Here is a 26,327-nt window from a genome sequence, read left to right as displayed (position 1 = left end):
GCTACAGGAGGCACGAGTTAAACGTTTGTGACGTTTGGAGCAGAATATCAAAGTCACGATGAGCACATAGCTTTAATGTAGCCCAGAGTATCTGTTTATGCAGCTGGTCGTCGTAGCCGAACTTGGACCTGGATGTGGTCCAATTAAAACGCTGCTTTCTCTTACAGAGAGCCAATGGGGTGGCCGATACGCGCGCACCAGGAAGTGGATATCGCTCCAGGTGACGATTGGCGGGGTGTACGCATGGGTTTACGGTGTAGTTAGTCAGGGCAGTTATCACCGTGCATGACAGTACTTTGTAAATGCTACGTAGTAGACCGTTTGAGTCGAAATGGCGCTGCTGCGACAGAGAAATGCGCAGGGCGCGAATGCCACTGAGATAGAGAAGAAAATTAAAAGGTGAGTTGATAACATTAAGCTACTGTTCTGCCTGTGGGGAGCTGAACAAGGTGAAAGGAGAGGGTGTGCCAGGCAGGTACTGTCCCCGTGCAGCCAGCCACGCTAGATACCTAACCGAGGACCTAGCTAAAATCACGATAGCACTGTCAAACTGGTACTATATGTATATGTTTGTGTAGTCCTCAGAGAGAAGAGGATAGAAGCATGTTAATGCTTAACTTGTGTTTATGTGTACCATACCCAGTGAACACACACCGGGGGTAGGCTACATCCCATTTCACCTAATTGCATCCACGTCCCCCTCACTTGCATCTTTTACTTGCATCCTCCCACCGAGGATTCGTGGAGAGGAAGCTATGGAAGGAGATAGGAGACGAGGAAATATCCCTGCGTCCCAGTACCCATACTTATTAGTATGCCAGATAAATATGTAGTATCTGAAATGCAGTATGCCAAAGGTACCTGGATGACATATTGCATCCGGTTGCATTTTGCAGTATGCAAGTGTCTTTGTATGCAAGCCAGCATGCTTCTCTGGCTACTCTGACCCACAGTCATCTGTGCAGCAGAAGACAAGTCCTAATGACAGATGACAGGATGTTCAAGTTTCTTTTCTTTCTTTTCCCCAACAGAAATGTTTAATGGTACTGTGTAGGACAGCATTTAGCGTTAACTATATTATATAAAATGAACAATGCCAAACTCACATTAGACACATTGAACTGCTTGTGCAAATATCAAAATCAAAATCACGCCTCCTGCATACAAATCATATCGATATCAAATGAAATGGCTGTAATGGACAAGGGGAATGAGAGGAATAAAAAATAAATAAGCGTCCTCTCCTCTGTGTCACGTGAAGCGACATTTGTGTCTGACGACTGCTGCAGCTAATCACAGCTGGAACAGCTGTCTATGGACTTTAACATCTGTAGAGACTTTAGATGAATCTGTTTGCAAACAGCCCCTTGTTTGTTTTTAGAATCAACTATATGAGTTATATTCTATTACTTAACTTCAACAACAAAACAAAGACAGCTTTTGAAGTAAGTTTTTTTTAATTTCACTTTACATGTAACAATACAATATGACAAAAATCTTTGTTTATTGTTTTTTCCCTTTACCCTCCCCATCACATGTATTCTGAGGCAAAATACATTTATAAAGCAAACAAAAACCGGTCAAATTACAACAGAAAACAAACATGCAAAATAAATAATAATTATAAACAGACACACACAATATACACATGGCATAGCCGTTGACTTTAATTGTGGTCTGAGTGCTTCAACATATATGGTTTAATAATTGAATGTTTTTATTTATTTTTACACAAAACCTTACCTATATCTGTCTTGTAGAGTATTTCCTCTCTGACAGCCAAGACAGGTCAAAGCCTGTCTTTCTGTGCTTGCTGGTGTGTGGAACTGTGTCAGTGCTTTAGTGTTGCACTGAGCGTACGTTTTCAGGTTATTGTCCGTCAAACCAGATTTTCTTCTTTGTTGTGTGTGTAAGCAGGGATAAGCCACACCCTCAGTAGGGCTCAGGATTGAAACGCATATACGGGCCCTTATTTATTATGATTAAAAATTTGAATCGATCGACAGCACTTATATAAATTTCTCGTGGGGCGCACTCACACTAGGCAATCCCCACTGTGCCCAAGCACGTTTGACCTCCAAAGTCCAGTTTGTTTACTGTTTGACTAATGGAGCACTCTGTGCCATGCTCAAGCATGGTACACTTTGGCCTAGACTGCGTAGGGCCCTGGAAAAAGGGCAAAAGAGAGCATAGGACCAGTGGAATCAGCAACATGACAGACAGGACACAAAGCCAGGCACACCGGGCTATCCTCATCTGATCTCCAGCAATGATGACATAGCAGAGAGGGAAGAAAAGAAACACAGTTTGCATCATGTCAAGGTCCAGTTACTACACCAGATATATCATATGCCATCTACAAACAATAAGTAATGCAGTGTCCAATGAGAGCAGGAGAATTCTTACAACTGACTCAGGTTTGTTGTTGTTTTTGAAGTCAAATCATCAAATCATAATTTTTGTTCTTCCCTAGTACCACTTGGCAACTACAGAAGTCCCCTGTGATGTACACGTGCCTGTGGTTTGGGCATTTCCAGCAATCTGTCAAATTCAGTTGATCATCTGGTCTTTTTTCTGTCTTGCCCAGAGGTAATGCATTGCGGCAGGGATCTGCATGGAGGGGGTACCGAGGGCCTGTGGCCATGCTGGTGGTCGCTCTGACTGTGTGCGGGGCAACTCTGTGGCTGTACATGACCTCTCTGGACAGTGAAATCACAGAAACACTGGTTAGCCAAAGTGAGCTTGTTTCTGTCCAGCCCAGAGTCTACACCGTCGAGTGCTCTGAAGACTATGAGAACTACAAACGTTACCCAGGTGAGACTCTGCTCTCTGCACTATACTGTGTCAGGATATCAGCTCACACTTGTCTGCTGTGTAAACATGACTAGGACAGGATAAAGCCAAGCCTACTTGATGAATACCATGCTAATCCAGTGGCATGTTCCTGGTGTTGGATTCTGCTCTGGCTTTTAGTAGTTTTACATGAGCATCATATTGAATTTCTCTGAATTCCTGTTATCATCAGAGCAAACACTATAATCCAAAGTAGAATTGAAAGTATGATTTACTAATTACGTATTCTTTCTGTGAACATTGTGAAAACTAAATTCAAACCATTTCATCCTTATTCCTGTCTGTGTGTGAATAATGTGTGAACCAGCATGGAGGTCATCCACTAGATGGCAATATAACACAAGCTTACTTGTCCATAATATTACTATTTGCACATTTCATCAGGGGATAAACTGAAACAATGGTTGCAACCAAAAGAGCATTGTGTGGCTGCCAATAGTAAATAGTTTTTGTACACTTAAAACTAAGTCTCATGCACACTTGGCTTTCCACATAGATATGTTCCATGTAAAGTTACTGTGGTAACAGCAGCAACTCAGAAGCCCTCTCAAGACGTGGCCTACATAACACTGGTGGTGCATTAAGCTGTTAAAATGATGGCTTTTTGTCATTCAGACACATTTTTTGCCTATCTTATAATATCAGTCCGGAAAAAAAAGTTCAGTTTGGGCTCTATTTAATTCTTATTTGCTCATCTGTCATATGTAAAGTGAATATTTATGAATTCATCAGTTGGCATGAAAAAAAGTTGAAAATATCATCATAGAGACAGCAGGTCTGATTATTATTACTTTTTGACACTACAAGGGGAAATAGGTTTTTCTACAGAGTAATCCGACCCAAGAAAAATGTCTAACATAAAATTGTTGTGCTCACACTGTCTCATAGTTTAATAATTTGACTGTATTTTCTGCATATGGGATGATACAACTACTGTTGAGTAAACTTCAGACGTGTGTTACGTTTCTCATGGAAGCAGACCTGGTACGACTTCTGTCATGAGGATTACAAGTGCAGCCTGATCAATAACTAGTGGGATGAGGGGTGAAATATGTCCTTAACGAGGAAAATGATGTTACCTGCATCAATCCTCCAGTAGCAGAAATGATATGTCTATATTTACATGCACGTTTACGCACGAGGAACAGCTGATAAACTTTTTTGTTTAAAACTCCTCGCCGACAGGATCGGTTAGTATTTAATGGTAATGTTCTGTGTTCTTCTACACATCGAAAGGTCACACACGCCATCCAGATTCATACAGTAAAATAGTTTGGTGGAAAGCAGATGTCCTAATAAATCCTGAGATCCTGTCTAACAAATATATCTCAGAAGCTAAAAGAGAGTATATAACTACAGCTTTCAGTTTCCCTGCGTAAATGTGCCACAAAATTTGTTACAGTGACATTACTCTGTGCAACTGAATAATGGGCTCTTTAAATGGCAGGAAACGGACTGCGCCTTTGACTTTGGACCAGCTTTTTGTTGGTCTATGGCGCTGTCGCTTTCTGCTGCCTCAAGATAGCAATCCGCCATCACCGCGTGCGGCCACCACACCTCATTTTAAGACCAACACGCCCAGGACTTTTGCTATTTACACAATGTGGGCACTGGTCGCTGCGTCGGTCTGAAACTAGCAATGACAATTGCACTGCACTGTGCGCCGCTTTGCACCGAGAGTAAGATAGAGCCCCAAAGTATTTTTTTAATTATTGTTTTTTCCAGCCAACAGTCCAAAACCCAGAGATATTCTGTTTACTGTCACATAAAGCTATGTCCACACTACAGAATTTTAGCCCTTATTATTTTTCCACTTGCCAACGTAAACCCCCAGATCAGAGGCAAATCGCTCCTTAGATAGCTTCGTAGCTCATTCCAATGTGCTGGATATAAACCGCAAAAGGAAATGATGATAAGGAAACATTCTGCTCAAATATTTATTGTATTGAAATCAAAGTATTTCCTAAAATGCCAAACGCAATTTATTTCAATACAGACATTTCCAACTGGATATAGCTGTCTGCCTTATCTCCTGTGAAATCTGAAACAGCTTTCAGACTTGTCTTGGCAGAAAGAAGACTACACATTGGAATTTTGTCATATTAAACATGTGGGCTGCTGTGAGTTCAAACTGCTCTCCAGTGTCTAAAGAAAAGACCACAGAAGGCTCAAGCTTTGAGCAATTAAAAAAAATATTTTTAGAGGTTGGAGGTAAGCCCTGAATTCTGTTGCATTAATGAGCAGAACTCTAATACACTCCTAATGTACCGAGATACCCTACTATTATCTGAATCTTCTCTCACATGTCTCTCTCCCAGGATGCACCCCTCAGAAGTGTGGCCGTGCAGTCACAGACGGCGTGGTGACGAGGGAGGAAGCTCAGGTTCTCAGGAGGTAAACACTGTTATACAAAGTGCTATGTGTTGCATCTCACTCTCCTTTACTTCACCACTTGTTCTCCCATTCACTGTCTTCTATCTCTGTGGTGCAGCTGAATTGTTTTTAAATGCTACCTGTCTCTGACACACAGGCTGGCTGAGAGAGGGCTGGCGTTGGCTGGGTCGGAAGGAGGAGTGAGTATAACGTCAAATTAAATTGTTGGAATAAATTAACAGTAAGGCAGAGATAAATAGATAGCCGGTTAGTGTTTGCTTGACTGAATAGCTTTGTTGTTGGGAAATGAAGTCAAGATAACAAACCAGAATAAAAAGGATAACTTGTATTTGGACATTCTTTGCTGAAAGAAGGTCAGAAGGTGACGTAGCTTTCCTTTAAATAAATAAATGGGTAAAATTTCCAAGTTTATGTGTAGCTAATTTGAAACCACAATACTGGTATTTTTTTATTTTGTCATCAAATCCCTTTAAAGGGCCAAAACCAACAAGTCCGTCTGAATCTCAATGTTTCCTATATTCCCTGTCTGTGGCACTCTGCCTGAAACGTAAGATGTAAAACTTTTTCTAGGGTTGGTAGTTAGTCAGTAGGAAGTCTAGCAAAGAAGGGTTCATCACGTCTTTTACTGTGATCAGATCAGATGATATCAGCTGAGTAATAGCCCGTCCTGACAGACAAACGTAGGGCGTCGGCAACTAAAATGCCTGGTGAGTGTCAGTTGGTCATTTTATCCCCTGGCTGATGTGCTTATGGGTTGCCCCATGATTCTTTGACAAAACAACTAACATGTTGAAATTAATTTGCTTTCCATGATGTGTCAAACATTGACCAATTGGAACAGACATTGCTGTTCTGTGCACGTCTGTAAACATGGCGAAGTGAAATTGTTTTTGGGGGGATTTTTTAAGTTGTTTTCCGAACACAAACCGACATATCTTGCACAGGCTTTTGACGCCCTGATTACATTCTGGAATTTGGTCCCAATGACATTCCACATCCTGTGAAAGACTGCAAGCTATGGTTGGTCTGGGACCAACAAGAAATATTTCATTTTGCCAATTACGTGTGACTCTATAATGGCCTAATCAGACACAGTGACCGTCTAAAAGGGTTGATTCAGATTTTTTGAAGAGGGGTTGTGTGAGATTTAAGGTAAGCAATGCACTGATGTGGACAAGGTCAGCAGCAAATTGTATTTCATCCACCTAAAAAAGGCCTGCCTATAAAATACAATGTCAGCTTCAGTGTATATATTTTCAATGCTTCAACTGAAAATACAGCCCTTTACTACAGGGAACTAAAATCCTTATATCCATCAAAGCCACTAGTCTCCTTTTGACAAAAACAATAATTTCACCTCACAGAACATGGGAGTTGGTGATGTACTGCTGTCTCAACCGGTTAGTTTGTTTTTTGTTAATGTGTAATGTGGTGTGCTTTCGTGTTAGTTTGGATCAGAACTAATGTGTGGTCATTTAATGGGATTTGTTGACGGTAACAAGAAGATAGAATACCACAAGCATTATCCTTTAACAGCAGAGTCAAATATATACAATTCATATACGTGTATACAGAATTTGTAGTTAACTGATTAAAACATACAAACGCACTGATACTAGGAGTATAACGATACACAGGAGTCACGATTTGGCTCATACACAGCTCAGTACGGTTCAGAAGTTTCAGCTGATCGGGAAGCCCAATTGAACCCACTTAAGTGATTTTAAAAGATGCAGGTGGATAGTCCCGCTCCAACGTTTCATTTGCGCTTGAGTCTGCCCTCTGTGACTGACCCGCATGCCAATCAGCTTGTTGTGCTAAACTGAGCAGATATTGCTAACTGTGTACGGCTAAAAGTATCCATGCACAACTCGCACTTTTGTTCCCCGTTAACCGTCATACTGAGTAGTAAGTCTGCAGCTGCTGACACCAAACTGTGACCCCTGTAAGACAGTGTTTTGGCACGGATATACAAACCATTACAGCCCTATCTGACTGGCTGTACGTGACAGCAATGCTCATAATTAATCAGTCATTCTGTCCTCTTTTTAACATGAAGTAGGTTCTGTCCCCAATCCAAATAATTCACTGTTTTTCAAGACTTATGCCATGATGGTATTCTCAAGAACAGATCTCCATTCTCCACATTGAAATAAGCACATTCATTTAAGAATGCTACCAGTATCAGTCTAGAATGTTTATTATATGTATTATTTGTCCAGATTTAAGATGCATGCAGTATGCTCTGACTTCACTCAGACACCCTGTTGTAATGGACCTCTCTTGACACTAGAAGGCAGCCTGGCACAATAAGCAGAGCTCCAGCTTGATGAGCCGGCTCTGGCAGATAAAACATGGATTCATCTTCTTGTCCCGAGATGTCTGGATGTCCCTGGCATGCCCTACCCCTTGCTCTCTGTCCTCAGCAGACCTGGTCCTCAGCCAATAAAGGAACTGTTTATGGAGTGTTAAAACACTTTAGTGAAGGGAGGGGAAGCAAAAGGAGGACTTCTGAGAAAATGACTTATTTTCTGGCTTGAGAAAAACAAAGGAGTGTCCCAAAGGAGATGACAAGTAATAACAAGTAAAGGGCAGAGTGAGAATGCCACAAAAAGGCCAGAGAGGGAACAACGCTAAATATATAAACAAAAATTGTGCCATGCATGTACAGTATGTCAACAACCAGCTTTTGTTTGTATGACTCATTTGTAATTTTTTTCCTTTGCCCTGCAGGCTTCCATACTGGACCTGCACTCTGGAGCGTTGTCAATGGGAAAGCAGTTTGTCAACATCTACAGGTTGGAAAGTTCACTTTGTCTGTATTTGTTCTTCTCTGTGTCAATTTTTGGTCCTGTACAAATGATATCCCGCATGATATGTAAAATTTACAGAAATATATCCACCCAAATGCAGATATAGTCATCAATCTTACTGATGGTGGTCTGTGTGAGCTGTCTTCTACAGATCCAGTGACCCATACAGCCCTCATTCATCACTGCCAGCGAACCCATTTTTATTTGGATCATCTGCCCCTCTCTCCCTCCCCTATACCTCCTCCCTTCATTCATTTCACCCTCAGTTTCCTCTCGTCTCTCTCTCGTCCCACCGGGCAGGTGGCTGACACCATATCCTCAGGGACTATGTGGCTGATTTTAATCAGGAAGTGATGACGATAGCACTCCCACCCTTCACCCTCCACTGGGGACTTCCTCATGTGGAGCAGTCAGACGTTTAACTATCTGCTGTTCTTTGCACAGCTGGGTGGCACACCCGTCTGGGTAATGGTGCACTGTGCCGTGCGAGAAACTTAAATTTATGCGAACAGATCCCATCTCCTCTGCTCTTTCTTTCTCTGCTCTGTCTGTTCTTGTGTTACTGTCTGTTCATGTGTCTCTGATTGGCTTTGTCTGGAACTTTTTGTCTGTGATTGTGTGGCTTGATGTGCCTACAGGTACTTTGGGGATCAGATCGGCGATGTGTTTACACAAGAGGATTTCCAGCTTTACAGGTGACTAAGGAACATTAATTAAAAATCAGCCATGCATTAATTGCACATTTTTAGAGTTCTGCTCCAAAATGTGATATCCGACATTTTTTGAAAAGTTACACACTCTCAAATGATGGTATAATAATGGCAAGCATATTCAGGTATAATGCTTTTGATAGCGTTCTCTTTTATTTGAAAAGGTATTCAATGATCAGTATAGCCAGAAACATCATGAGCACAATTAAAAAGATATTGGATATTGTCACAAAGTATTTGCTTTTCATATAACCTCAGATGCTGAGATTTCCTCTTGACGAGAGTTGCCCAAAGTTACTCGCTGTATTGTGTACATAACTCATACTTCCTCAAGTAATTAAGTTAGAACTTTCAATCTGAAATAATGTGTCTGTTTTTCACCATTAGAGATGTGCGGGGGCGAATCCAGGCAGTTATTGCTGAGACGTTTGGTTTGGACCCGACTCTAATGTACCTCACCAAACCCACCTTCTTCTCCAGAATCAACAGCACAGCAGCCAAGACCCAACACGACGAGTACTGGCACCCACACATAGATAAGGTAACAGAGCTGTGACACCTTCTGCCATAGATATGTTGCGGAGAGGTCCCCTTCTGGTGCATTTGGTTGTACGGGGGGATATTGACTTCATCAAACAGATAATGTATCAGCTAGATGTGATCCAAAGTTTTTTTCCAAAAGTTTTAGAATTGAGGGCAAAAGAACATTTGTTGCATTTCTAATGACATGGCTGAGATGTTATTTGCTCACATTAAATCATCTTGACATCTTGAACGGACTGGCTGTACCTGAAAGCCAGGCTGATAATGGCTGTCATTACCAACCAGGGAACTAAGCTACTAAGCAAAGATCTGATACTTTTATGAGAGATGAAGAAACTTAAGGAAGACTGAGCACCAAATGGAGAACTGTAGATGAGGCAGTTAATAGTAGAGGCTATGCGCCAAGACCTGAAGTTAGGAAATAGACTTCTGAAGTCCACGTGGATTTGGGTTCCGACTGATTCAAGACGTGCTTGGAGACATTAAAGTAGACATTAAGATGGCCAACTTTTAAAGTTTCCCCTCTCCTAGTGTTTCCCTATGGTATTACTGTTGTTGCTGCTGTTGCATAGACAGTGTTATCAACATGGCTACTGCAAGCAGCCGGGCTACTGTCCGAAGCAAAAAACAACAGCAAGAATCGCACCTGAGCACAGTTACCTTTTGAACATACATCATCATGTTGTAGCACGGTAGCAGCACAATAGAGAACAAACACAGAAAACATGACTAAGGGCGCAGTCACACTAGGTGATCCGTACCGTGCCCAAGCACGTTTGACCTCCAAAGTGCAGTTTGTTTGACTAGTGTGAGCGCTCTGTACCGTGCTCAAGCACAGTACACTTCCTTGGCCCTGGCACAGTTGGAAGAGCTCTGATTTTGTTTCCACCAATTCCAACTGTGAAAAATGGCTGCTAAGTGCTCCACTATATTTCGCTGCCAGCTTTGTCTAGCTGCTGTTTGGTGCTGGGCAGGTAGCAGTCGGTTGATGAGGAAGAGTTTGAGAAATAAAAACACTGTGCTAGAACATGGTAAAATATATTGATTATTCCAACCTTACAGGGTTGGATTACCAAACATTCACAGATTTTTGCTCACATTTGCTAGTAACTGGAGAAGGGGTATCTGACATGATAATATCCTGCATATCATTTGAAGATTGAAAAACATCTGTTATTATTTTATATTGTTCTCAATCATTAATTTTGATGTGCGACAAATCATGCTCTTTACAGCAGTATTGTGGCAAGCAGTGCTTGCTCAGCAGCGACTTAGAGACAGGAAGCTTCTTTTAGCGATGTCAACCTTTTAATGACATTCGAGGAAAAGCAGGACAAATGCACTGATTGTGCTAATGGCGTTGGCATGGCATTGGCGTGGTAAAAGCTTGTTAGTGCACCTAGTTGGGGCCGGTGTCATTTGGTATCACGTTGTTTTCGATAGGCTACCTCATTAACAACACCCAACACACACACACGTGGCTTACTTGCTGCCGTCAAGTGTTTTCTATTTTTTTTTTCTATTGAAAGTTTGGTCTTAAAAGATCTGAAATTATAGCAGATTTGAGTATGTACCCTCTATTTGTCCAGTATATAATTACCTAATTAGGAGGATATGTTTTCGTTTTATGTCTGTTGGTTGGTTGGTTGGATTGTCAGCAGGATTACACGATTACTAAACGGATTTCCACCAAACTAGGATCAAGAATGGGTCTAGGTCCAGAGGAATGTTTTCTCAGTTTCTCTAACATTGCGAAATAGGGCATTTTTCAACATTATTTCTCATGGAATACCACATGGATCTTGATGAGTAAAATCAGAGCGTATTAAGATGGCTGATGTCTATTACTACAATTTCATGCAGATCAGGATAGCGGATTTAAATGTTTTATTTTATATTGGATTAGGCTGATTGAATTGAAAGGGACTATTGGGCCTTGGGGTATGTGCTCTACTGAGTGCAATTCTCGTTAATAAATGTAATGAGTAATGAGCCTCATTGTGTGTTAACTATATTAAACTTGTACGATAGCAACATATATATAATTATCTGGATATGAAAATACCTTTATCGTGATATGAGAGTTGTTCTTATTAATGGCTGTATGTATGAGCCAGAAATGTAAGTTTTTACTCTGTGTAATTTGGGTGAATCTACTGTTCAGTGTGTTTTCAAACTGATTCAAGTGCTGTTGTTCCTGTCTGGAGGCAATTTAACAGGGATGATAACTGCATTCACAGCATGGTGCACTTCTTTATTTCAACTGCAAGACAGGCCGAGGTCCCGAATGAAAATACAACATTTGACATTAATGTCTGCACATATCATTTAGTTTAATTACGAAGGCCGTTTATCCCTGCCATGAATGAGATAAAACACTTTCTGTGCTGCCCTTTTACAACTGCTGCTACGACACCCTATCAGCAGTATGATCGATGGGGAGAAAATTCACCACCAAAGACGTCAGGGGCCATTTACATTTAAATGAGGGTTGGGTTAGCCAATAAGTCCCAAAATAGCGGGAGAGACAGATGGGGAAAAGAATTGGGTTCTTTCATATTACATATTTCCAGCTGTCGAGGGGCAGTGGGAGACGATGAGGTAACAAATATTAATATGGAGGTAAAAGCAAACAGGCTATGTTCCAAGAAATATCACAAGCAAAGTTAATATGTGCTAATTGCATTTTTTCATCTCTACTTTATCCATTTCCTCATTTGGCAAGAGAAGAAAAAACAGATCAGTATTGTGACAGATGCCTCATCAGTTTATGAGTAATGGCAATAAATAAATAGTTTAAAAACCTCTTACAAATCAACAGGGATGTCTACTATACTACATTAAATTGCAATGATCTTTATGAGCCCTCTGGTAAAAAAAACATCAAATTCAAACCAAAGCATTTCTATCAATTCAGGAGTTACCTGTAACATTTTTCAACTTTCTACTATATGTATATATATATATATATGTGTATATATTTTCTATATATTTTTATATATTCTTTATATATAAAGGTGGTGATCCTTATATTGATTTTGTCCAGAGGAGCCACCAAAAAAGTTCCTTGTTGCTACTTTCAAGCACTGCTGTGCTTAATTATAGCCCCACAGAGCCACTAGCATGGCTGTAGAATTGGTATCAGTGTCTGTGTTTTGTGAACAGTCATGTTTTAATGTAGGTGCTCTCTTCCTCTCTCACACTTTGTCAGGTGACTTATGGCTCTTTTGACTACACCTCACTACTGTACCTGTCTGACTACGGCTCTGACTTCACTGGGGGAAGATTTATCTTCATGGACCAAAATGGCAACCGAACAGTGGAACCACGGACAGGTAATTACCAACTAGTAAAGACTAAATTTGCCTAATGTAAGCCCTTTTCAGACAGAGGTTCCTCTGTAGTGATGCAACAAAGGTTCGCCTCTATACCGCCTTTGTATTTTCACACTGAACTGGCCCGGTGGCGACTTAAAAATAACATCATATGCGTTTCACTCCTGAGCCGTGAATGCTCTTCTCTCGTGTCCCCACTGAGGGTGTGGCTTATCCCTGCTTACACACACAGCAAATGAGGGGATCTGGTTTGATTGACAGTAACCTGAGCTGAAGACATACACTTCAATCATTTGATTTCAATCATCACATTTTCAATCGCGTCGCAACTCCAAATGCTGTCACCCAACTTACCTCTGCCAAACCTGAACTTAGAACCAGTGGTGAGGATGCTTGTAGCTCCTCCGCTGCGGAGGGGAGGAAAGCTAGCCCTGCCCTGTGAACTGAGACAGGTCCACACACTGGCAAGCACAGAAAGACCGTTTTCATCATTTAAATATCCCCTCATAATCAGACTACAGCAGTCTACAAAATAAAAGCTGCATCTTTTCAATATCTGTACCTCAGTACATAAACATTACAGAAACAAAACATTTATCCATCTGCGGTGCAGTGCCTTACACGTTTGTTGTAATCTACAGTAATATTGTTTTAACATGGCAGCTTTAAGATAAGGCATTTATTGACTCTGCTGCACACACCTCTCTCAGAGTTGGACGGAAAAGTTGACAGCACCTTCTCAGATCTTGGCTGATTAGCTTGGCTTGCTGTTATCATTTATGGCTGCAGACGTTAGCTTCAGGGGAAAATGGCTAACATGATTAGCAATTGTTGTGAGGCAGAAGTCACGCTTAGCGTGGGGCCCGTCTGACGTAACTTTATTGTCCAGCTGAGGCCGGATAATCAAAAAATCAACATAAGCTGCAGACTCCCGATTATGCTCTGTCTCTGCATCGATGTAGAATCTTCCACGTCCGCATCGCGATGCATCTTATAATCGAGAAATTTCCACACCTCGACTGTCTTCTGGGGCGAAGTTCACTGAAGACTTGGTAGGGAGGGCTGACTGGATCACAGTGATTTTTTCCTCATTAAATTTGGTATTTTTTTTCTATATAAGTTGCCGAAGTAACTACAGCAACACAAACGTTTTTTGCCTGAAATTGCATCACATCACATAATCACCACCAGTAAACAGCTGGAGCTGCCTGGCTCTCGCTGCTGAAGACGGACGCTGTTTTCCGGCAGAAGTTGGATGAAGCGTCAGAGGTGGAAAGGAACTTTCCCCCCATTCTGCCTCTGTAACTTTCACACAGACAGCGTGGCGGAATAACAGCGCAATATTCCTGCTGTGAAAAGGCGGTGTGAATGGGGCTTAAAAGGCTGTGATCTGCTGTAAGGCAGGATAGTGTAAATCCAGACTATCAGCAAACACCTGGTAACCCCTGGCTTTGTGTATATAAGCCTATTAATCCACACTTAAAGTAAGTGATGAAACCTAGATGAAGGATTTCATTATCACAGCTATGCTTACTATTATAATTACTGTACTTGGCTGCATTAGGGAATCTGGCAGTCTCTAAAATGTGTAGCAAAGTGGGAGTAATCCTCTATAAGTGGGTAATCAGCAGCACAGACTGCTGTACAGTGAAGGTGCAGGGGATTAGGCTTTATTGCTTATAGTACCTGGAGGGTTTGACAAAACAACATCTTGATCTCATAGGAAATACAGTGGACTGTTAATACTGTCTATATATATATTAAGGACATATGGGTTAAGCTGTGATTGGATGGATATTTAAGAATTAAAAGCACATGGCAAAATGACCTACACCTTCCTGGAGTACCATGGGACATCATTTAAAAACAGGGGAATTGGATCAGTTCTGTGGGAGCCTGTGGAAAATCATGAAAGTTTCTGAGCTGGTCACTTTAAAGGAATGTGCCAGAATGAGTTTACCAACTTCTTTCAGACATCTGTTGAACTGAATTGTGAATTTTCTGCTCTTTTTGCTGTACTTGTGCTCTACCGTCTCCTTTTCCTCTTGTAAATGTTCAACAACACACACCTTAACAGTGTTTCTGAGCTCAACAATAACGTTGAAAGGTCATGGAAGCAATCTGGTTTACTTATGGAACCTCAAAGAAAGCTGTGGATTCTTCCATGAGGGCCAAGTTGGAAATGTTTTGTGTTAGTCAAACCAATGTTATTGATATCCTGCAGGTCAAGATCATAAATTTGTTTCAAGACTCTTCAGTCCAACACTCAAAAAAGGAGAAAAAAACTACAGGAAACGAGAATAAAGGAGATATGGAGAAGACAGTAGTAGCAATAGTCAAATTACACTATGGAGTAAAGTATTTCCTATATATAAAAATAAAGTAAATATAATACTGATCAAATATTAAGTTAAATAAGTTCAGGCCTGTCACACTAGAAAATGGCACTGTGAAATAGGTGGTGCTAGAGGCTTGGTGACATAATACATTTTCACATGTGAACTCCGGACAATGTATTTATTCAGTAAGTGTATTTATTTAGTCGTGAGTTTATTTGACAGGGACAATACATGTTGGCACACACAACTTTCTCATCAAAATGCAACCGATGCAATGTGTATAATCTTCCCTCACTGATTGCAAGCTGTACCTCCTTTTGTTGAGCATTTTGTACTCCGGCAACAGATGTGTGTGTGACAGTGGAAACTAGGCACTGTCAAGACGCTACCCTAAACTGCAAGCTGTTATCTATTTGTCAATGGCACGTATTTACGTGTAAAAGTTGAATTTTTATGTATAAGATGTCTGCAGATTTAGTTGATCTGCTGATTGCAGCAATTCCATTGAAATAAATCGATTGAGCTCCAAAATGTTGCCGTTTGCTGGTGGTGTGACCCAGCCCTTGACCTTCAGGCAAAAAGTGTAATTTGCAATAAAGTCAGCATCTCAGAATCAAATTTCCCTGCTTTGCTCTATATGTGGCATCTGTAAACGGCATTGCTCCTCATTGAGCGTAGGCTTAGTGAACCTGTTCAATATGGAAAACATGTCTTGAGGCCGTTACCTCTTCCTGACAGCATTACTTCCACTCTATCATATCTGACAGCAAACCATCCCCTGCTGTCTCTGTTCACCTTGTCCCTTCCTTCCCTTTTTCCTCCACCACAGTTTCCACTTTCCCTTTATCTCATCCATTGTCCATCATCACCTGCCCTCTAATCCAACTCCTCTGTCACTTTTAATCAACGGCAATTCAAAATGTCAGTCCTCCCCCTCTCTCCTCACCTACAATTTTTCAGTTTTCCTCCCGCTTCCTGCTCCTCCTCATCCATCCCGACTCTGCCATCTCTCCCCATATGCCTCAGCCTCTTACCCAGTCAATGAGCAACAGTGAAGCACTCTGGGCCATTGACACTCTCCCTTGATGGAGTGGTGAGGGACGTTGACTGAAGGACTTATGGTAATAAGCGGTGACTGCATCTTTCCTGCCGCCTTGTCTCCTGTGACTTGTTTTTGTGAATAGCATAGCCGTCTTGCATCAGTGAAGTGAGAATAACCTTCAGACAACAAAGAGAATGGTGACAGAGTGATCTCAAACCTGCTGGATGAAGAAGAGGAAGAAGAGGAGGGATGGGACATGAGGGAAGTAGGTCGACCTCTCGCTGAGGTTTTCCTCAATAGATTTCTAATACTCAGTGGAGTTGGCGCTTGCTCAAGAATCAAAATAACATGGACCGGTCGAAGCTCAAGTCTGTCACTATGATTTTTATTCTGAGAGGTGCATCAAGTAGGAAACCCAACAAAACACAATGCATAATGCATCAATAGCCCGGATCATTTATTTCTCCCTGCTGAAACACACCTCACCTCATCACGTCAACTGTTCGGGTTACATGCTGGGCAGCTGACTGACAGGTTTTGAGTTGGTGAGAGTCTGATCATCATATCTGGACGGATGATGATTAGCTGAGATAATCATGGCTCATTGAGGTGACAGCGACAAATAAGGGGTAATTATAACACCAGGAAAACAATCAGGACTTGGCTGTCGGATAGAGCACGAGTCAAAAATTAAGTGAGGGTGAACATCAGGGGGACGGAGATGCGAGTGTTGCTGACGTTGCGGAGGAAGTAAGATAGGAGGAAAAAGAGTGGAAGATTAGAAAAGAAGAAGAGAGATGACTGATGGATTTGCAAAATGTGAAAGCATCCCCGATGGGGAGATGAGAGATGGTATGGAAGGTGGACGGAAACTGGCTGGGAGATGGATAAAGAGTAGATATGTGATATGTGATGAGAGATAACAGCTTTGGCTCGGAATGGCCGAATTGAAGGACCAGTAGGGGTTAACCTGCCCGCTTAGACAACCACAGGGGAATTAGATAACGTCAGCTGGGCTGCTGCCTTAAACCCACCAAGCTTGACCTTGGTGGCTTTGCTTCTGCACACATACAGACACTGAATACAATGAAATGTATGGTGTGATTCTTGGCACATAACAGAGCTGATTCACATTGCTGTCCGTGTGTATTATTATTATTTTTTTACGTTGCTTTAAGTGAAATGATTGGCGCACACATATTAAAGTTTTCCAGTTGTTTCGAGGACATTTCCAGTCCACTGTGTCTTCAGTGGGAGTTGGGAGTCTGTGCTGTTTGTGCTGGTTCTTGCAGAAGACAGTTAAGAAATCAGGCTGCTTTGTTTACCTTTCAAATTTTTGTGTTAAGGAAGTGGGCATTAACGAGGATAACAGTAGTAACTGGATGTAACTTTAGCTCTATGAGTGTTTAGCCCTTTAACCTCATGTTATGACGGACAAATTATTTATTAATGTGCTAAAACATTCATGACAGTGTTGCAAAATTCATGTTGTAGCAGAATGTGACACCAGTGACAAAACTGGGATACTGCCTAGCATCAATTCCTGGAACCAGACCTAAAACGATTGATTATCAATTATCGATTCTGTTGTTGAGTAGTTTCCTGTAAATTCTCTGACCATTTCAATGATTAATAGTTTCAGTGATGGTGATATAGTCACTTTTTATTGAAGTTAGATATTATATTTTGTAAAACGGTTTGTTTTTATGATGTTAGGAGGTGGTGTTAAAAGGTGGTTTGGAAACCCAAAAATTGTATACCAGTATTTCGAACAAGTGACGTTATATCTAAGAGCAGTGGAAGCCTCTACTGTGCTCAGTGCTGCTCTATAGGCTAATGCATGGGGGGAAGGGAACAAATGGAAAATATTTATATTACTTTCCGTCCTCTTTTGGGTTTTAAATTGTAGCCCTGGTCTGAGTCACAAAGTAATCCAGGTAATTGCATTTGGGAGTGTATTTTCCACCTGAGATCTATCCAGAATTGTCCTTTTTAATTAACTGTCAGCCCAAGTCATCTACCTTTTGACTGTCATCCCAGCCTCCCAAGAGACACCCTACAGCCTGTGTGGTCCTCCACTAATTAATTTTGAGGCTTGGTGAATTGGGAACAATCGATATGTTGACTGGACAGTGTGTCGATGAGTTGTGCGCCTTGTGACTGTGCTTGTGGTGTTGTATGCCCTTGGTATCAGAATTGGATGAGTCATGCACAATTTAGCATCTTGTTAGCATTGCACACTCAACCTGCTTGTCACTGAAGTTAAAGACCTCATTTAGTGCAAATCAGTGATCCGTGGCTGTTATAAGCAAAAAAAGATTAAAGGCATGACCTGAAGAGCAGGAGATAGTGTTGAAATGATGATGAAATGATGATAAGTGCTTTCTCAGTGATGGCAACTAGTGTGGCAGTAAAGTCAAACTCAGAATCTGTGATTGCTCATCATGACTTGTACTTAAAGGGAAGAAACGGATGCTGTGGTGTTTCTGTAGTGTGCTTCTCTGACATCATATCGGCACGTGTTTGAAATGCTCAGGCATGTTTTTTTTTTTTAACTTCCTATTGATAGAATTTTAATTTCAGTACAGATGAAGCCTCGTAAAACTTCCGGTTCCTCCGTGACGGGGTCCTAACCGGTGCATGATGGGTCCGTGCTCGGACCTGGTCAAGTCCATGACTGGAAAGAGATCCCCCGCGATGACATAGTGAACGCGGGGCCGAATTGTAATGCCCCTAAGCGGCATGTGTGGAAACCAGTTGCAATGGTTTATCCATCCACAAGGAGGAGCAGTGATGATGGAAACTGAAGCATTACTTTAGCATGACATCAGCTGTTCTTACTGTATCATGTGCATACAGTATTTGACGTGTGTGAGATGGTGTGATTCCGACACAGAGCCTTTTTAATGATTATAAGGCTACCATCAATATTATTCTTCAGCTTTTTGTTTTTCAACAGTACTGTATGAAAATGAAAGTAATATGGCTGGGGAATTAATGATTTAACAGCAAGGAAAAAACTGTGTGTGCAGCACTCGTCTGAGTTAAAAAAAACTCATTGACTAAATTGACTTTTGGTTTCACACTGGACACAAACAGTGGCCTCCTGGATTAAAGTCATACGCTTGTTTAATTGGTCTGCCATCAACAATGGCCGTTTTCACTTTTTATAATACTTTGCCTTCCTCCTTTGCTGTTGTAATTATTACTACAGCCACTAGAGGTCGCCGCCTCACAAGAAACGTTAATATGAGTGATAACAAGCTGGTCGTTTTCCTGATGAGGACGGGCTGCTTTTCTGTTTGTGCTATTTTTTATCTGTCTGTTCAGTTGTAGTTGCTACCCAGGTCTCCTTCTGTTCACCCTAAACAAACTGAAAATGTAATAAACTGCACTACCTGTTCAATGGCAGTAAAAACCTGATATAAACGATAGAATACAGTATAAAAATCGATAGTGTTTTTTACAAGTCATTCTTTAAAAAAAAAAAAAAACATTTTTTATGACAGTTTCAACATTGTAAAACATCATGTCTCATGTACCATTCACTCCACCTTTCACTAATGATTGGTTACCATAGTTATTGCATTGCTTTTCCATTACAGTTTTTAGAATTGGCTGTTATATCCTATCCTACCTTTTCAGCTGCTCAGCAGACCAGCCTAGTAAGAGGCATGAATTTAATGACAGCACTGCTAGTCCAACAGTTTCTAGGAAACCTGTTTCAGCCTGTTGAGTGTGAATGATTATACCAGGCTGTTCAACATGAATCATATTTGTTCCAAGTCCAAAATGTCCCATTCAGTCATACATGTAGAGCTGAATAAATTAGTCTATTAGTTAATTAGTTCATAGCCAAGAATAAATCTGCAGCTTTTTTAATAATCGGTTAAATGTGCCAGTCATTCACAGATAATTTCTGGTTTCAGCTTGTCAATTTAAGGAGTGTTGGTTGGAGATGGGGTGAATGATCTGGCTGAATGATTGTGATGAAGTAGATCGTGATATTATTAAAGTCCAAGAGCTAAATTACGAGTTTAGCTAGACTTGAAATTGTCTATGAATTTTCTTTTATCATAATTAAAATACAAAATTGCATTTAAAAGTAAAAACAAATTGCTAACAAATAATAGATGCTGTACACATCACATTTATTACTAAAGGACATTGTTCAGGTCATCTTTCTTTTTTCTTTTTTTTTTAAATATCGTGATAAATATCGTACTGTGGACTATATATTGTGATGATATCGTACCATGAGTTTTTGGTATCGTAACATCCCTTCTTCTTTCTATGCAGTATATGCAAGATTACAGTCAAATGTCTAAATTACTATCAGGTTGTTATATGAACTGTCAAAGGCAATGGGAAATGTGTGTTCGTATGAATAAATCACAGTTAGCACGCACATGCCGGACACACAGAGCAAGCACATGTGGGAGTCAGGATGGCAGAGAGCACTGAGTGAATACAGGGGAGTCTAGTGGCTGCTGCTCAGAGACTAATTGATCGGGGAAATTGTGTGCGTGCGTCCTGACGACCAAACCACCCACACATAACTACGGCAATGTTCTGTACAGCTGCTCAACTTTATTAAAGGAGACTCGACATTAAAGAGACTTGTCTGCGTTCGCGTTTTCACAGACACGCCTGGGGTGAAGTTAAAACTCAGGACCTGACAGACAGCATGACATAGTCATTTGTGATTTCACTCAGTAACAAATATGAATTTCAGAGGTATTTTGGTCTTAATTTCTAATAGATTGCTGCACTTGATTTTAAATTGAAGTCCAAATGCTGCAGGGCCTAGTAAATATTTAAACTATACTTGAGTGTTTTAGGATTCAGTCTATAATAATAGTTACTTTAGCTCTTACACTCAAACAGAACCTGATTTCTTTTTTAGACAAGGAAGACTGCACACCCTTGGACACATGGTTTGTAAATAATATAAGATCAGTATTGGGAGGCAGGGCCTTGTTAATCCAGTCACGTCCTGAGTCGGGACTGCTCCCCTCTGCTTTTTCATAAGAGGCAGAGTTTATTGAAATGGATTGATTCCTGGAAAAAAGTATATTGCTCTGACTCAGGTGAACAAAAGAATACTTCCCTAATTTGGCTCAAGTAAACTGTTTCAAATATAACCTAATTAAGGTTGTTGATTCTCTAAATAAACCTGGGCCTCTCCAATATCTCCTTGGGTGACTCCGGTATAATTTGGCAAAAATTCCACAGTTGGATGCATTCGATTTCTCTGGGCGTTGCACAACTTATCTTTTGCATTAGGTTAAGAATTTATGACTTGTGAGGGTGTCAGACGCACTCCTTGGGACTCAGCTGAAAGTTAACACTTTACCTCAGAATAAGACCTCACTTTTTATGAAGCTTCCCACACCAAATTATAGCAAGTAGTGGGACTACTTCTAGGAGAGAATGATGTTGCTGTTTATCAGCACTCAGACATTAGGATGATTTATTGTAGTTTTCTGACTGTTGCAGTTTGGAGTTAATAATTACCTTAATTTGATAATGATATGTACAGATACAACATTCACATAGAAACATAAATATATTGTCTTTGTACTGATTTCAATTGAGTATGTTTCAAAAAGGATAAGCAACCTTTTTTGGAGTTGGGGTTGTAGTTAACAGGGGCTACCTGCCTAAATATGAGATCTAACATTTACACACTATGAGTCTAGAGTTTGTTACTCTAGTGCAGCCATTTCCAAACTAAGAATGATGTGGCTCAATTTATATCTTCTAGGGCCCGCTCAAAATTTTAACTCTCTGATCAACACGACACTAAAGTGAAGTATTTTCTAAAAACTAAATAATAAGAAGAATAACACCTGGATATTTAGTGATCAGCATTGTTACAAATGTTAATGTTTATATGAGCACAAATCTGAAATACGAAAACTCTGTGGTATTTTGAAGTAAAAAAAAATTAAAAAAGAGCTCAGAAGAAAAGTAAAAAAATAAAACTAATCAAAGTAAATGCGTAAAGGCTGATCTGATTGTTAGTATAAACTGTTGTCACTGTTTCTGTCTTCACTGAGACAAGCATCTCCTGGTTTCTGAATAATGCCCTGTAAATGCCCTGGAAAGTGATTTCCGGAGGAGTGAAGCCTGTTGAATACTCTACATTAAATTTCCCTCCATTGTGTCTCAACTAATCTGCTCTGCTGACTGTACTGAATCTGCCAGGCCCTTCACAGTAAATACTGGGAATGTTATATTGACAAGTGCAAGGGATTATTTTCAAAGATTATTCCTTTGTGCTAAAGCCGTGTGGCTAATTTGAGCAGTTGAAAATGCCGTCCTTTTCAATTACGTAAAACAAGCAGACCACCAGCTATTGTCTTGCTGCCCATTTTCTGTTTTTTGTTCATTAATTTTCTTTCTTCTTATTTCCCGTTCTTTGGGTTTTCAATGTGAACTCCATTGTTGAACTGAGCACTGATTTTCCTTTGACGTCGTCAGCTAATACCCTGCCAGGGGGATTTATCCTCCTCCTCCTACACACACACACACACACACACACACACACACACACACACTGTTGGCATCCCTTGGACAGAAAGTAGAGCAAACAAATTGGTCCACAATAATTCCATCTTTTTATTCATATTCACATTCATGAGATAACCCTTTCAAAAAGCAAAGAAACTGGAAGTTTTGTAACATAACAAGAGTCTGCAAACTTTTCAAATATAAATCTCTTAATCATGGGTACAACCGCAGACTTAGATATGTAAACATTAATGCAGATGTCGATCTTGGAGGGAGCAGATTGTGTTTAGAAAGAACCAGACTGGCTGGAAAATCGTAATAGCTCATTAGCTGGCCCAGCGAAGTAAAGCCTCTGATAAATGATGAGATTTTACCCCAAGGCAACCTCCCAAAGCTCACACTGCGAGTCTGTTCAAGAAAAAAAAGTGTTTTAAAAATGTTTAATATCAGACAGTCAAAAGAATGCATTCCAAAATACAATCCTGTAGTAAGATGAGCGTGTCCTTATGGCCCCTTTATCTCTTCAGGATTCAGGCTTCTGTCTTTGCCTTTTTGTGTTTCAGATAGCCTGCACACTTCTCGAATAAACAGTTCAACATGAACAATCAACAGTTCCAACATTTTGGGGAATACGCTTATTACCGTCTTTCTTAGACTGAGATGAGGATTCCTCTCAATCTTTTAGCTGTGTTAAGCCTAGCTTAGCTTAAAGGCTGGAGGCAGAGGTGAACAGCTAGCTTAGCTCTGTCAAGTTAAAGAAATATTCTTCTAGCTACCAACACAGCTAAAGATGAATAATTAACATTTATTTGGAGCTTTTTCTTAAAGGTAGCATAGCAATGGGGGGCAGGTGGAAACAGTTGGCCTGACATTGTCCAAAGTTTGGGGGGAAAAGAAAGAAAGAAAAAGCTCACTAGTTCACTGAAATGTCTCCTGTGTGTTAAATGCATACATGAAGAGAAATGTAAATGTGACAGTTTGTGATTTTAGGTGGAGTTTTTCTTAGAGCTACATCTTGACCAGCAACAGTTTAGCTGTAGCGACGATGTAGGAGGCAGGAGGAATACCGTGAGTCTAACTCTGTCAGTGCTTCAAAACCATGCCTACCAAGCTCAAGAATAAAAATGTTGCATCTCCATGTTTAATGGTTGACCTTTGTCTTTAAAGAAAAACAGTAACACACAATCAGTAAGGGGCAGCGAGTCAGTATCTGGGAATAACAGAAAATTACAGTATTTCCTGAACAAAATGGCTCTTTAGCCTTGCTAGGCACCAAGCTTACCATGTCCACACTCCAGTTCTGTATGTAATTCAAATAATAATGTTAAAATCAATCTTATTATCTTAGTCTTAGAAAGAAAGCCAAATAATGGGATTGTGTGAGTAATCAGCCCAAACAAGTATCCAGTACTGATAATGTACTTTTTACAAGTACGAGTATCATGAGAGTAAAATGTGTCAATATCCTATATATTCATTTGGTAACCGTCTGAAGATTTTATTCATTCAAGTTTATAGAAAACTTAAAAATATATTTAAAAAAAATACAAAAATATAGCAACTTCTGATCAACCCAGATCAATTAAAACAATAAATTAACAACTTCTGATTAGTTGCGCCCATCCCTACCCAATGAGCATATTTCCCGAAATGTTGAACTACTCCTTTAACCATTTGTCTCTCCTTTGTCCTAAACAGTCCCTCTCATTCTTTCTTTGCCCAGGAAGAGTCTCTTTCTTCTCTTCCGGCTCGGAGAACCTCCATCGCGTGGAGAGGGTGAAGTGGGGGACGCGCTACGCCATCACCGTGTCTTTCACCTGTGACCCTGCACACGGCATCTCTGACCCCGCCCTGCCCTGAGGCACCCGCTGGTGACAGCAGTGTTCACTGGCTTGGAAAAGCCCTGCAACAAAGAGAGGGAGCAAAAGGGAGAGGCAAGGAAGAAGGGAGATTTTATATGGAGGTTTTGCTTGTAACATCGGTACACTGTAGCTGCATGGTCGATATCTGTAATTTTCTGTCATTCACAGATAATGACTCGCTGATTGTGCTACAGATAAAAGGCACATGCTTTTACCTTCTCGTCTGGAGAGGTGTTTTCCTATTTGTGACAGACCTTTGTATTTTTATCCAGTTTTTCTACAGCAGTTTTTTTTTTTTTATTGCACCATTATACTGTAATTGCAAGTAGTAGGAGTGTTCCACAATCTGTTCCTCTTGACCGTTGGGGTGGATGGCTTAAGCAGAGATTGCCTTTTGTCTGAAATGGTGTCAAAGCGGCTAAAGTAGGATTGTGTGTTTTCCACATGCCTCTGTGTGTTTTTCATTTTAAGGAGAGCTGTGACTTCTTTGGAGAACAGACATAAATCTGGTGAATAGACCTTACTTCACAACATCCCTGCTCATACTACCCAACACCAATGACCCAGGAGGTGTTTTCTTCTGAGAAGAACCCTCTCCTTGTTGAAGACTCTTTCCAGTATGTTACCATGTACGTCAGTGGTTGGTGAGGACGGGTTAAAATAAAATACTGGCAGAATCAGAAGTCCTTGTCTCTTTGGTTCATGTTAAGCTTTCTTTAATCTGTTTTCACTGCAAAAATATGATTATTAAGACATCACCACACTCAGTTTTCATTAAAGGAACAAGTATCATTCTTGTGTCTGCCTATTTTTGATTGCTCTATTGCCCTGAACAATACACCATCTCCATTATCCTTTCTGCTTTATAGTTTCTGGAGTTTGAAATCCATTGTTGGGTGTACACGTCAAAAAAGCAGTTTCAACCTTTAGCTTTTGACCGGCTTAAATGTTTTTTCTTTTTTTGGCCTTTGATTAATGACAGCTTCCTTCTCTTATGATCATCTGATTTTGAGTGAACTTTCTCATTATAGTATGTGGGATCATACATTAAAAGGGGTCAATAGCAGTGTGGGTCTTGTTGCATGAGATTTAAATTACTTTTAAGTGTCATTTAAAAGTAATTTAAAATACCAGGAGCAATTTACATCATAAGACCATAAAGTGGTTGTGCATGTTTGGATTACTTTCATTCACATATATTTTAAATGCAAACCCTTCAACAACATTTTATCAATTCAAAAGTATTTTTACCGCAGCCATGGGAAAACATGATTTTTTTTTTGGCTCAGCTGGCTCTGACTTGGGGAAGCTATGCTTTCAGCCAGAAGGGAGTTCTATTGTTGTGGTAATTGGGAAGTAATTTCTGTGATTACCACCTACTGAAATTTGCAGACCTATTAAATGAAGTGTTACCTAGGACACTCTCAATAAAACATTTGTAAAATACATAAAAAATGTTAATTAATGCAGTGGACAAGTTCTCATCTCACATAAATGATACCATAAATCTGTCTGCAAACAGTTGCACATTCAGTAGACACAGACCTGCATAAGTTTTTTGGAGTTGTGTTTTTAGCTCGTGATCGCCACATCCGAAAGATAACTGACTCTATCTTCACCAGCAACAATTGTGGTCAAAAGTTTACATACACTTGTAAAGCACATGTATATCATGGCAGTCTTGAGTTCCAATGATTTCTAAAACTCTGGTTTCTTCTGTGATGGAATGACTGGAACACAAACTGCTTTGTCACAAAAAACATTCATGAAGTTTGGTTCAATAATTTCTTTATTTTGAGTCTTCTGAATACCTTTTTTGAGCTTTTGACCACGACTGTAGTTGTTAACTTTGCCTGTTTGCTGTTTGGTGTGGAGAAGGTAGCAGACAGTGGGTTTGTTAAGAGCAGGACTTGTGAGGGC

At 40.4% G+C, this 26,327-nt stretch overlaps 1 protein-coding gene across 1 annotated transcript; it reads left to right on the top strand.

Moving 5' to 3' along the window:
* The first annotated feature begins 219 nt into the window (after nt 1–219).
* On the top strand, nt 220–25,199 carry ogfod3 (2-oxoglutarate and iron dependent oxygenase domain containing 3). Its single transcript, XM_084341675.1, has 9 exons — nt 220–399; nt 2,588–2,814; nt 5,172–5,247; nt 5,384–5,426; nt 7,981–8,045; nt 8,699–8,755; nt 9,158–9,311; nt 12,525–12,648; nt 24,269–25,199. The coding sequence occupies exons 1-9, from the start codon at nt 332–334 to the stop codon at nt 24,403–24,405; spliced, it is 951 nt and encodes a 316-aa protein (XP_084197801.1). The 5' UTR covers nt 220–331; the 3' UTR covers nt 24,406–25,199.
* The last annotated feature ends 1,128 nt before the right edge of the window (nt 25,200–26,327 follow it).

The sequence above is a fragment of the Pagrus pagrus genome (genome assembly GCF_965226575.1).
Source record: "Pagrus pagrus genome assembly, chromosome: 21".
Lineage (NCBI taxonomy): Eukaryota > Metazoa > Chordata > Actinopteri > Spariformes > Sparidae > Pagrus > Pagrus pagrus.
This window is presented reverse-complemented; position numbering and strand designations above follow the sequence as displayed.